The following is a 13,452-nucleotide window of genomic DNA, read 5'->3' as shown; positions in this document are numbered from 1 at the left end:
TACATTCTCTTAATGAATAGAGAGATTTGTTCTAATGGTGTTTGTAAATAGGATATCAAGTCCACATCTTGTACAGCAATTAACCACTAAGAAGAATGTATGCAGTATGTTAATTATTGAAACTGTCCTACCGATTTGATTTGAAACTGTCTCATTGCTATTTGTTTATCAATAAAATTATGGAAAAAAAGAATGCAAATGTAAAAAAAAATCTACTGTCTTGTATATATGCATCTCATTCCCCTATGTTTTGGTCTTACTGTCTTGAGATCATTTTAATTATTTTAATCTTTATTTTTATTTTTGTGTTTGTTTTTGTAGTACTGGGGATTGAACCCAGGGCCTTTACTCTGAGCTATAGCCCTAGCCCTTTCTATTTTATTAATATATTTTTATTTTGGGACAGGGCCTTGCTAAGTTGCCCACACTGGGCTTGAAATTATGATCCTCTTACTTCAGTCTCCCAAAGTGCCTGAATTATAGGCATGTATGTGCCAATCCTGGTTAGTTTCATGGTTTTCTATTTGACATTTCATCCAGAAGTTTTAGTTTGGCTTTCTATTGGTCCAAAGGTTGAATAACAAACTTTGTATTAATAAATAAGCTTGCTAATAAAACTAAAATCTTGCTACTATTAACTTGCCATTAATAAAAATAGAAATCCTCACTTAGTCATAAACGGATCCCCAAAGTTACAGTTGTCCTACCAGAAGTCTGAGGAAGAATGTAAAAAAGGAAAATGCCATATTTACTTGATTTGGAGATGTTGAGTGACTGTCTTAATGACTTACTTATGACTACAGACTTCAGAACTTTAAACTGCTTCTTCCTAGCACTTCTCACACAGAATTTTTAAAATCTCTATCTGACTGTGCAGCCTGAAACCTTGGGTTTATTCTGGTTGAAGGGTTGATGGTCAGGGGATAAAACTTTTAAGTACACAGATAAATTAGCAAGGGGTTTATTTATCTGGCATGTTTGTTATCTCTTTGGGGAGGTAAAGATTGCAAAGTATGGGGTAGTTTGCATTTCCATGTCTTCCTGATCTTGGTCTAGGGTCCCCTAGTTGACCTACAAAGGATTTAGACTTTGGGATGAGACTACATCTAGACTAGTTGCATGGAATAAAATCCCTTGGTTGATATATTGTTCAAACCATTAGATGTTTTTGAAGATTAGCATTTTCTAAACCTTCTTGTACTTAGCAAAGTTTTTAAAAATTGTGCTAGCATTCAAAAATCAACTCTATTTTTTTTAAAAATATTTTTTATTCTTAGGTAAAGAAGCAAAATAGCTAAAAATGACAAGTAGAAGACTGGAGGAGTCCATGGGGGCTGTTCATATGGGCTTAGTCGAAATGCTCAAAGGATTCCAAAGCAAAGTTTTGCCCCCCATGAGTCCAAAAGTGGTCACAGAAGACGAAGTACATCAAATGGTAATGTATCCCGAATTTCTACACAAAATACTTCATGGAGCCTCCTCAGCACAGAGGCCGGTACTTATTTTAAGAATATTAATCAGTATTAGCAACTAACAAAGATCAAGTTAGTTAGACCACTAGCTTTCTATACGCCGTTAAGCACCTTTCAAAGCCTGAGATGTATTAGAATTGCAGACATATTTCAAAGTAAAGGCATGGCCTGCTTAAATTAATTTGTTGGAGTAAGACTGTATGTCTTAGTCCTAAAAGTGGGTGACTTCTGAAGAAAAGAGGTTCATTTTAGCCCATGGTTCTGAGCCTTGGAAATCTAAAATTGGGTAGCCACACGGGGTGTGGCTTCATATGTCTTCTTACATGGCGCACACAGACCATAGCTCTGTGTAAATAAACTAGTAAGATCTTCTAAATCATAGTTAGAACCATGGGAAATGATCCTTCGTGTAGTTCAGAAACAGTGAAATACCAGAATTTCAGTAGATCCAACCTAATTTATTGCCTGCACATTTGCAAGAGCTATTTTATTTTGTTTGTAGAACACAGAGAACTAAAGTAGTGACTAGCACATAGGAAAACTACATGAATTTTCTGTCTTTAAAAATTATTTATAGCTTTAATGATGTATAATTTATTGAGAACTGAATTATGAACCCCATGGTACAGGAAATATTAATAAAAATTATAGTACTGAGTATAGTATTCACTAAATATTAAAAGCTAATTTCATGTAGCATTCCAACTAGTAAAATAAAATCAATCATTCTCTTTTGTGGTGGCTGTTGGCATGTTATTTGTAGACACTCCTGACTGTTTTCTGTTAGGACTTCATTATTTTAATTTAAGTCACAGTAGAGCTGGTACCTCTTAACACTATTATTGTAATTTATTTTCCAATCAAAAAAAGTTAAAAACAAACTTGGAAGCTATATTATAAATAATGTCTCCATTTAAATGGACTCAGTCACAGAAATCAAATTTGTAGAAAAACAAGCATTCTTAAAGAACACTGATTTTAACCAAAGGCAGAATAAATCAGCTAAATTTCATATCCTGAACTTTTTTTTTTTTTTTTTTCCTGGAACTGGGGATTGAACTCAGGCCCTTGTGCTTGTCAGGGAAGCACTTATTCTACTGAGCCATCTCCCCGCCCCCTATCCTGAACTTTTTATTTTATTTTTTTATTTGGAACCTGGAATTGAACTCAGGGCCTCACACTTTCCAGGCAGTTGCCATGCCATTGAGCTATACTCTGCCCATATGCTAGGCTTTTAAAAAAAATCTTAGTATTACTTTAGTTACTGCCAAGGACCATATCTGCTTATGTACAAAGTAGGAACAATATGAACATTCTGGAACCATGACAACTAAGTACAGTAATGATGGTCTGGTTAACTAATGCCTTAATAGGTTAGTTTCATTTAAATAATAGATTACATTTTCCCTTTAACATTAGAAATTGTTAAAGCATGTTGTGCATCTAGGTAGGTAAATGTGATTGGCCTCTAAAGCTGATGGTTATCATACAGCTCTTTCTAATGTTTAAATGTGCTCTTGTAATTTCTAAAAATTAAAACTGACTTCTAACTAGTATAGTCACACTTCCAAGGTCCTTTACATCTTACAAGATTTCCCTTTGTTATGATTTAACATGATAATTAAATACCCCCAAAGATTTGCTTGCATGTTGTATCTTAAGAAACAAATTTTAGGGCTGGTGAGATAGCTCAGTGGACTAAGCACCTACTTAGGCAAGCACAGCGACCAGAGTTCAATTCCTGGCACCACGTGCCATGCCGGCCCCACTCCTGGGCGTGCTGAGCCTGCAACCGAGTCTGGGCGTGGTGGCGTGGGCCTGTAATCCCAGCGCTGGGGAGGCTGAAAACAGGAGGGTCTCTACAAGTTCAAGCTGCATAGTGAGACCTTGTACACATAAACACACACACACACACACACAAAAAAAAAAACAACCAAAAAAACAAAAATTTTTTTATAATTCCGTAACTCAGTCCCACAAGTGATTTTACAAACTTAGAGTCTTACTCTCAGATACCACTTCTGAGCATAGATACTAAGCTCTTTGAATGTGTGCCTATGCACTTTCTTAATTCTTTTCTCTAGAATTCCTTTGTGTGTTTCCTTCAAAATTACAAGGGAAGGACAACCACATGTCATTTTAAATTACTCAGCAAAGAACTCAAAAGTGCATGGGGACTTCTCTTGTATAATTTAGTTATTTTAAATATTTTATAAGGAAACTTAGTGGCATTCCAGAATTATCCTGAAAGCTGCGATCACGAATTATTCATTACCGACACTTTTGAATGCATTTTCTTCCTATGTAACCACTTACGAATCTTTGGCTTTTGTTGTTTTCAATTCTAGCAGACACCCTCAGAGTTCTTGAAGGAAATGTCCCTCACTACACAGCAGAGACTGGCAAATACACATTTCACGTGCCGGCCACAGATCATAGAACTCTTAGATATGGAGGAAACGACATATCAAAAGGTAGAGCTCAGAATAATATTCCAGAATAATAACTAATTACAGGTATTGCTAGCTAATCCTTGGCTGGGTTCGCTTCACATCCTCCTTTTCTAGCTGTTATCTTGATAGCTGTGTTTTAATGTGGTAAAAATAATAGACAAAAACTATACAAAGTCATCTTTGACCAGTCACACTTATTGTTTAGCTCCTTCTCAGTGCGATTTGACACTGTTGTTTCTGGGTTAGGATGAATTCCAAGAATTATATTAGCTGAGTCCAATTAATTTATCCTCTTAGCATATCGAGAAATCTCTTCTCATTTGACTTGTCCACCAGGAAGGAAGGAAGGAAGGAAGCAAAGTTGTTTATTAAAGTGGGCATTTGTTGTCTATTTTGGCTCAAGAACAAATATTCTTTTCAAGAACAAATATTCTTTTAGTCTAAAAAAACCCCAGCTATTTAACATGATTCTGTATTCAAGTTTAAACCATATGTTCTAGGCTGTAGAAGCCTATGATCATAATAGAAGATCTTGTTTCCTTCTCTTCAACTTAATTTCTTGAATTATATACTTCATTTTCATGCTCAAATTATGACATGAACCTCCATCAGTTGGACTGAGAGAGATTAGCCCCTTTCTGAAGGGCTCTCTAGCTGCTCCTGAGAGTGTATGGCTCATAGGAAACGAGGCCTCAAAGTTCCTTCGCTCTGCTGCTATACCACTGCCTCCTCTTGCCTAGGATCTGCATAAAATTCTTCATCCTAAGCATTGCTAGTTTTAATTATTAATTAAACCTTCACCACTCTCCACATCTAAGCAGGAATGAGCATAACATTTCTTACTGTATAATTGAGTAGCAAGTACTATAAATTTTGCCTTCATAAATGGACCTTTGATCACAGCACTTCTCACTACTTCCCTCACCGATGTTTCAGTCCAGGTCATCATCATGTAGACCGCTGAACAGCCTCCCTGTCTCCATCACAAGCCTCCATTGTCAGTTCTTCCCAAAGCACCAAGAGTGATTACAAATATGCAAGTTAGCAAAAAAAAAAATGCAATTGGAGTGTTTTACTTCCATGTTTAAAACTTCCTATTACTATTTCCCGTGACTTCAGAAAAATTACTTATTCTCAGAAAAATTCTAAATTCAGTGTGCTGAATTCTAAGGTCCTGGGTCCTCTGGTCCTGCCACCCTGTGATGCTCCTTTCCCTTAACTACACATTCCCCTTGCTGCAGTTCCCAAAATGTGTGGCCGGATGCCTTAAGTTTCACATATGAACTCACAAAGCATCATGGGATATTTAGATTTTCAAGGGAAATTCTAATGCCCTAAACCTATTGGATACCACACAAACTACTAGCTTAAAGTGAAGTTCATAGTGTAGATGTGAGATCCTGGTGTATTCCATTATAATACTTTCCAGAGCTGCTTTCCCAGGGGTTGCCTTGCTAGAAAGCAAATACAGTCCCTTGTGAAAATTGAAGTAGAGCAGGAAATGAAAATGCTGTGTCCTTTTCTCTCTGTTGCACGGTGCCCAACTGCTAAACACATCCCTTAGTAAGTTGTTATTATTGTTGTTGCTTTTGTTTATTTCCTTTAGATACTGTTGACAACAGCTTGCAAGTTTATCTTTCTGGGACTGGCTTGATTTGTATGTCATTCTTGAAGGGGATTTTCCAGAGTAGATATCACTGTGTCTAAAGAGTTATTTTTTTCTTTTCTAGATTTAAAAAAAAAATATTCTCCTGCTTCTGACTTATGTTAATTATGCTGAGTAGTCAGCATACTTTTTTTTGTCCTTGCAAGTTATTTTTTTCCCCTTCAGCTTTTTTTGCATAGTTTTTGGCCTTTGTTTTCAGTAGTTTTATAATTAGATACCTACATATGGATCTTTTTAAAATCCTGCTCGAGTTTTTAAGGCCCCCTGAATCTTTGTTCTTGGGACTTCATCACTTACAGAAAATTCTCTGTAATTATTTTATCAATATAAGCTTTTACTTTTTTCTTTTTCTGGGACTCTAATTATACCCACTGTGGGCTTTTTACTGTATTACCTAGATATTTATCTTCTCTTCTGTATTTTCTTTCATTTTAATCATTCTTCCTAGTTTTAAATATTTTTCTAATCTTTATCCCAGTTCAATAATTCTTGCTTCAGTTGTGGCTAATCTGCTATATTAAGGATGTACATGCGATTCTTGATTTCAGTTGTCATAATTTTGAGTTGTAAGATTTACACTAGATTCTTTTTATTATGTCTAGTTCTCTGCCAAAATTCACATTGCTTTTTATTTTCCTATGTAGGGTAGGCATGAATTATACCACTGTTCCAACTGTCTAGTTTATGCTGGTTTTCATTTACAACATGCTATTTTCTTATATTTCTGGTCATTTTGTAATGTGCATCTTTTGTGGTTGAGATACAGCTTTGGAGGTTGTAAAATGTCATAACTGCAAGATTGTAGAAATGATTTGAGTACTGTCACCATTCTCTTTTCTTCCTGAAAGGACAGTTGGCTTTTACCTGATCACCATGAGTACCAGTAGTGTGCAGTGACTTCCTTCCTTCATGCCAAAGGCCTGAGAGACCATCCTTATTCTATGGTGTACCCCTCCTTGGGCCAAAGGGGAGAAAGTTCTTTTAGGATCTTTAATTTTATGATGCCTTGAAATTCAGGTCTCTGTCTCCCTGTATCTGCTGCATGCTCAGACATGCTGCTTGGATCTTAGCTTCCCACTGTAATAAATAGAAGAAAAAAAAAAGTAGCTCAATTTTTAATTTTTCTATTCACTTTCTTCCCCTATTTATCTTTTTTTCTCCTGCAGCATGACCAGTAATATGTTTTTTTTACTGTCTTGTTAATGCTCCAGTGCTGCTAAGGAGGTATTTGTGGAATTTTTCGTTTGTTTAATCTTTGTCTTTGTAGTGTTAGGGATCAAATTTAGGGCCTTGTGCATGTTAGGTAAGTGCTCTGCCACGGAGCCACATTCCCAGGCCCCAATATAGGTTGATACAACTTTCCTAATTATCCTCATAGGGGAATAGGCTCAACTGACTTCATTTATTACTAATGGAAGAGAAAGTCCAGGGATGGTTTTCATAGTTTCTTATTTTCTTTTTAACTGAGGACTTTTTTTTTTCTTTCTTTCTTTGGTGTTGAATAAGTTGATCACAGGAAACTCACTAATTATAACTACTAATGTTTATATTAGTTTCCCCTGTTATGAGTGTTTCTCATGTTCTGGTTTTACAGCTAATGAGTGATATAAATAATTTACTCTTTTAATTGAAGTTTTCAGCAGTTGACTTGGACCAGGCATTATTCCAGCCCTTTCCATCAGAAATCATATTCCAGAACTATACTCCCTGTGAAGTCTATGAGGTTCCACTGGTTTTGAGGAACAACGACAAAGTGAGTATTTTATCTGGGGCAGGTAAACTTTCCAAGACATATGACAAGGGGTTAAGTAAGCTGGGGCTACTGTAGGTTCCTAGATAAGTTCTTTAATTTGATAGACTTAGTATGAAAAAAAATGCCCTTTGGCTGTAAGCTTTATGAACACCAGGTTGTTTTGTTGTTATTACTGTATGTATACTCAATCCCAGGGCAGTGATCAGAAAACTCTGAGCTCCAGACATGAACATTGACTTCTTGACAAGGGATTGATTAGATGAATGGTATGGAGTTCTCATGTCTGACCAATTGAGCTATGTTCATTCTACATTACAGATACCATTTTCCCAACTTGATGTATAAGTTTTACTCATATATTGCAAATCTAAGCATTTATAGCTGTATCCTGTAACACACTTACATTCTGTGAATTATAATTCTAAAAAATTTATTTCTCATCTAAAAATTAAAATCTATTCTCTCTTCTGCCTTTTCCTACCTGTGTCAAATAATCTTGAGATTTTGTCTATGGATAATTTTGCAAGGTTTCTCTCACTGAATATACTTTTTTCTTTGTGATTGCAAATGAGGATTTCTTCTCCAGCCTTATGCCTCTTTCTTCAGAGATAAATTAAGGTTTATCAAAGAAAAGGTATTAAATACCTAGGATTTCCTTGACATCTGGCAACCATGAAAGAAATAATCATATAGAAGTTCTGCACGAAGCACTGTTAAGTGTGAAAAATAATTGTATATGGAGGAAGGCACCCAAAGACACTAAATACTGGATGTAAGGAAAAATAGAAATATTAATAAGAGCCAAAGAATGTGGAGACCATACAATAAGAGTTGGAGAAAATGAGTCTAAGCAGGAAACAAAAGCAAGTGAGAAGACGCACAGTTATATTCGGTATGGCAGCTCATTAAAGAAATCAGTGATGCTCTTCAGAGATCAATAGGGCAATTAGTGATAGAGTCAGACTGGAGAAAATGGCATATTTAGTTTTTGCTGCACTATTGTTAGCAAGAGAAGCTCGTGGGACAGAAAATAAAAGGATAGGGAAGGAGATTTTAAAAATGCAAGATACTTGGGGTTATGTTCCTAGACCTTAAAAAGCAGTACATTATTTAGATATTACAACTTTTCATGTAGGGCTGCCAACCAATTCATTTTCTCACTTCAAATTCTCTTTTCCATTTATTTTCATTCTTTCATAGACATTTTTAGGGTCTTTAAAGACAACACAGAGCTGGTGCATAGGGTCCTCTGGCCAATCCTCCCTATCCCTTAACAAGAAATGATTCTAAGTGAGGCCATATAAATGACTCAAGGGTAAGAGCATGTGGAAGATTTGTCTACCAAAGGACACCCCAGTCTCACTGATAAACCAACACCACTTGATAAGATGCAGCTGGAGTGTGAGGCTAGTGGAAAGAAAGAGGGACCCCATCAAGCTGGCAGAAAGACAGCTTTCTCCAGGATAAGCAGGCTTCTGTTCAAGTGAGTAATACCAGGACCTTGTTGCAAGTGGCTGATGGAAACCTGCTTCCCTATTCTTTATTTCATGGGCTCAAAGGAAGAATGGAAGAGGTTTAGTGAACAGAGAAGGTATACCATTCACCCTTCATTTGCTTCCTCAGGACATGGAGTACAAAACAAAACTGTTTGAACATTATTTCTTTGTCTCATGATCACACCCTGAATGAGAGGAGGCCATGACCACTATAAGCCACAACGTGATGCTGTGCTGGTACAATTATAAGTTCCCAGACTCTCGAGTTACTAGCCAGAGACCTTGAGCAAGTCATCTCACTTATCCAAGCACTACAGTCTTAATTTTCTCATCACTGAGACAAAACCTAACACCCAAAGTTAAAGGAGGAAAGGTTTATTTAGCTTACAGTTTGTAGAGGTTTCAGACCATAATTGGCAGACTCCAAGGGAGGGTGGCATGGCAGAGGGGCATTGCAGAGAAACTGTTCATGGCAGGCAGAAGGCAGCAAGCAACAAACAACAAGCAACAAGAAACAAATTCTGTTCCATTATATCTAGGCTACCTGTCCTTAGCGCACACATGCAGGGTGGAGCACCCTTAATCCTACCCAGAGCTATGCCAAACCAATCAATTGACAAATTTAGTCATCACACATCCTTAACCCCAGCATCACACACTCTAGATCAGTCACTTCTAAAATGCCTCAAGAGGCTTTGGTGGGACATCTAAACACAAGCCATAGCAGAGACAGTATTAGGACCTATGCCATTAATGTTTTGAATATTAAATGAAATAATGTGTTTGGCTGAGTGCTTGTCCAATAGTACACATTAAACCAATATGATTATTAGCATTGTTCATGTTGCTGTTGATTCCCTTTATGGTTTACCAATAGCAATTGTGCCCTTCCTAAATATCCTTTCAGAAAGGTTACCTTGTGTCATAAAATAAATATTGCTGCATAGTCCCCTTACTAGCAAATCAATTTCTGGTCCTGTCAGAGCTGCAGACACCTCTTCCTTCTCTGCACACTCCCTGGCCTTAAACTCTGAGTTCTTTCTGCATTTCTTCTTCCCGTCCCTGACCTGGATTATAGCTTTGAGAGGTTGTGGGTGTCCTTTTCTCATTTTTCACGTGAGTCTTTAAGTCATCCTTTAACTAATTAACTTAGTCATAGTTAACTTTCTTCTGCTTTTTAGAATAAAGTCCTCCCTCATTTTTGTATATAGAACTTTTAGCCCTAAGCACCCCCCTTCTCTTCGTGATTACATTTTTTTAACACACAGGAGATGAAACTGAAGTTGCCTGAGGCTGGTCTGAGGGACATTGTCTTGTTTATGTTCTTTCTTCCTTGTGGTGTGTATTGGGGGGGGCTGATCCAATGGGGAGGCTGGTAGAGTTGGGTGAGGACTTGCCCCCCAGCTGTCCTGCTTTCTGGGGAGTCAAGATGAAGCTCCAAGGCTGTTGGGAGGGTGCAATGGCCCTCATTTCCCGTGTATAGCTTAGAATGGGCACAGTAAGCATGATGCCTTCTCCAAGAACAATTCTCAAGTGTTGGGAAATCCAGCTTAACTCCACTATGTGGGCGAGGCTTTAGCTGATGAAGCAGCCAGTTTATGAAGACTGTCTCATTTAAGTAATAAAATGAGCAAAAGCTTGCAATAATAATAAAATCCACAATATAACAATGTGAATACAAATTAAACTATATGGATGGGGTCTGCGTGAGACAGGTAAACACTGCCATCTGTCTTCACAGTTAAGGAGACTAAAGTTCAAACCTATCTAGGCTCACACATCTAGAAAGTCATTAATGGAGATTTTAGTCTATATGTTTATCTCTAAAACTTGTGATTTTTTCTTCTGCTTTTTCATGTGTCCATCATTCTGTACTTTTTCCTACAGATCCCAAGAATGGTGAAAATTGTTGAGGAAAGTTCACCTTACTTTAAAGTAATCAGCCCCAAAGACATTGGCCACAAAGTAGCTCCAGGAGTGCCATCTGTTTTCCGAGTCCTCTTCACTCCAGAGGAGAACAAGGTAATAGCAGCAATTGATTATATGGCAAGAAATTGATCATATTTTCTACTTGGTGTTAAACACTTATTCAGCTACCAGTGGTGGTATTAGTTCTGGTGTTACTGTGGCTTTGGGTGTTGTGCTGCCGGTATTGGCTTATATTGGTGGTGAGAGGGTTTGGTGTTGGTGGATGATGATATTGGTAGTGATATTTTTGTCATTGATAATAGTTATACTAATATGGTTTTGCTACTGTAATGAAATACCTGAGGGTAGGTAGTCAGAAAGAAAGGTTTTATTTAGATCACCATTTAGGATTCTGAAACATCAAACAGCATAACTTCAACTATGGAAGCTGTCTGTCCCCCTTAGCTGAGTTACTTCATGGTGGATGGCCTGATGGTAAGAGCGCATGGGAAAGCTATAGATGGAATAAGTCGATGTAAATTAAAGTGTGGGGAGGGACCAACCAGGAACAGCCTCCCATTAGGTTCCACTTCTGAAAGGTCCACCGCCTCTCAACATCACTGAACTTAAGACCAAGATTTAAGACATAAACTCTTGGGGGACTGAAAACATACCCAAACCATGGCATAAAAGTTAGTAGTATTGGTGTATTGTGTCATTGTTGATGATGGTATTGGTGAGGGGAGAGATAAGGGTGGGTAAGAGGAGGTAGGAGACCACTGGGAATGAGAAAAGGGTGATCAAACAGTGCTGAGGCATACATGCGCTGTGAGGAGGCAGGATGTAAGGAATGTTAATGTGCTAGACATGGCCCTGCCCCATCTTATCTGTATTTGAGGATGTAAATCGCAGGACACCAAAAAGGAAAAAGTATATAGTCCAGGTGCAGTGAGCTGAGACAAATGATAAAGATCATGGCTCCTTAGAAGTTTGGGACTCTAGTTAGTTGGCTATAGCTTTCCTCCCTAGAGTCTTAACTTGTTTGGAAAAAAGACCCAAAACCCAAATTTTGATCACAGTGTCAGATTTATTCATTGCAAAGATTGTGGTCAGGACATGAGGCCCAAATGGAGTCTTCTGCACCTCAATGTCCTAGGTAAGCAGCTAACCTGCCCTATGGTCCATGGAAGCTAGATCCGAGAGCAGAGACCTTCCTGGTTTACTAACCCCTGTCTGCACACAGGTGGGCTGGAAAGGACCTGAATTCTGCAAGGGGAATCCATTTTCCCTCAGCATCTCCCTTACCTGTAGGATATCGAGCCCATTTTTCAGAATCTCCCTCATAGAATCTGTCCTTCCTCCCAGGAGGGAAGGAGCAAATAAGAGAGACTGATGGTAAAAGCTTCCTCCTTTACTCTACTCTGAGGGGGCAGAAGAGTTAGCCAAGGCTTTTGTGTAAGCCTAAGTAGAGGCTCATGGGGAGGAGAAAAGGGACTTGTCAGCATGACTGATGAGAAAAATGGAAAACAAGACTTAGGTAGAACAGAGTGTCAGCCTGTATATATGTCAACAGCAAGCAAGTTTATCTGGATGGTGCCACCTTGGTCAGAGTCAGTGGAGAACAGGAGTCAGAACTAGCTCTCGGCCCCAACTTCTCTACCTAGGATACTAACCAGCTCCTGTTAATGTCATCACCAGCAGCCCAGTTACCAATAGGATTGTTGCTACTTTTTGTGGAGAGGAAGGGTAGCGAATGACACGCGATCTGCCAAGCATGCACTCACTGTAGTGAGCAGTTAAACATGTATTATAATAACCTCACTGTTATTATGCCTCTTTTTGTTGTTAGTGTTGATTTCTTGGGTCATGTAACTCTAATTTTGGGTTATTGGTAAGACAAATAAAAATAGCTAACTCCAGATGTGGATTTTTTGGTTAGACATTGCTGAACTCCTCATGGTCTTCCCTGGAGCTTTTTATCTGTAAACTGTCTGGAAAAAGAACAGTGTTGATTTCATGTGGGTATCAGCTTCCTACCCTGACATTTCCTTGGGAAACTTATTACAAGACTTTGTATGGATGGCTTGAAATACACTGGATTTGAAGCACTGGTATTCCTTAATTTTTTTTCCCCATGCTGGAGAAAATATGTCTACTATCGGGTAGGTGACATTGTACAGCAGGTGGTCTGGCTGAGGAAGGGCACCTGAGACTTTCTGAGGAGACAGAGCGTTCTTCACTGCGATGGGCGGGTGGATTACGTGACAGCTTCGTTTGTCAAGCCTGTGCATTTGTACTTGCCAATTCAGCTACAAAATTTGTCTTAAAAACTGCTTAACAGTAGAAAAGGGAGTGAGTAGAGGTATAGGTGAAACCAAAATAACAAACAAAATGTTAATAATTGTTGAATTCAGGGATAGGTACATTGGGGCTTGTTATACTATTTTGGTCTTGTTCATATATGTTTAAAATTTTCTTTAATCAGAAGCTAAAGAAAGGAGAGATTTTCTTTCTTTCTTTCTTTTTTTTTTGGAAGCACCAGAGATTGAACTCTCAGTCCCTTGCGCTTGCCAGGCAAGCACTTATTCTACTGAGCCATCTCCCCGGCCCCCAGAAAAGAGAGACTATTGCTGCTTATAATGCTTACATATACTCGAATATTAGTTGAAATGTATTATAGATATATGGACCATGAAGTGTAAAT

The 13,452-nt window shown here is 38.1% G+C and overlaps 1 protein-coding gene across 1 annotated transcript in view; it reads left to right on the top strand.

The window, feature by feature from the left end:
• Nucleotides 1-13,452, top strand: part of Hydin (HYDIN, axonemal central pair apparatus protein) — a 433,520-nt gene that overhangs the window by 48,249 nt on the left and 371,819 nt on the right. The window contains exons 3-6 of the mRNA XM_023709202.1: nucleotides 1,278-1,435; nucleotides 3,821-3,946; nucleotides 7,225-7,344; nucleotides 10,728-10,862. Of these exons, the coding sequence (XP_023564970.1) occupies nucleotides 1,301-1,435; nucleotides 3,821-3,946; nucleotides 7,225-7,344; nucleotides 10,728-10,862 (516 nt within the window). The 5' untranslated portion in view covers nucleotides 1,278-1,300. The remainder of the gene's footprint in view (nucleotides 1-1,277; nucleotides 1,436-3,820; nucleotides 3,947-7,224; nucleotides 7,345-10,727; nucleotides 10,863-13,452) is intronic.

Source organism: Octodon degus, unplaced genomic scaffold (genome assembly GCF_000260255.1).
Source record: "Octodon degus isolate 3935 unplaced genomic scaffold, OctDeg1.0 scaffold00011, whole genome shotgun sequence".
NCBI classification, from domain to species: Eukaryota; Metazoa; Chordata; class Mammalia; order Rodentia; family Octodontidae; genus Octodon; species Octodon degus.
This window is presented reverse-complemented; position numbering and strand designations above follow the sequence as displayed.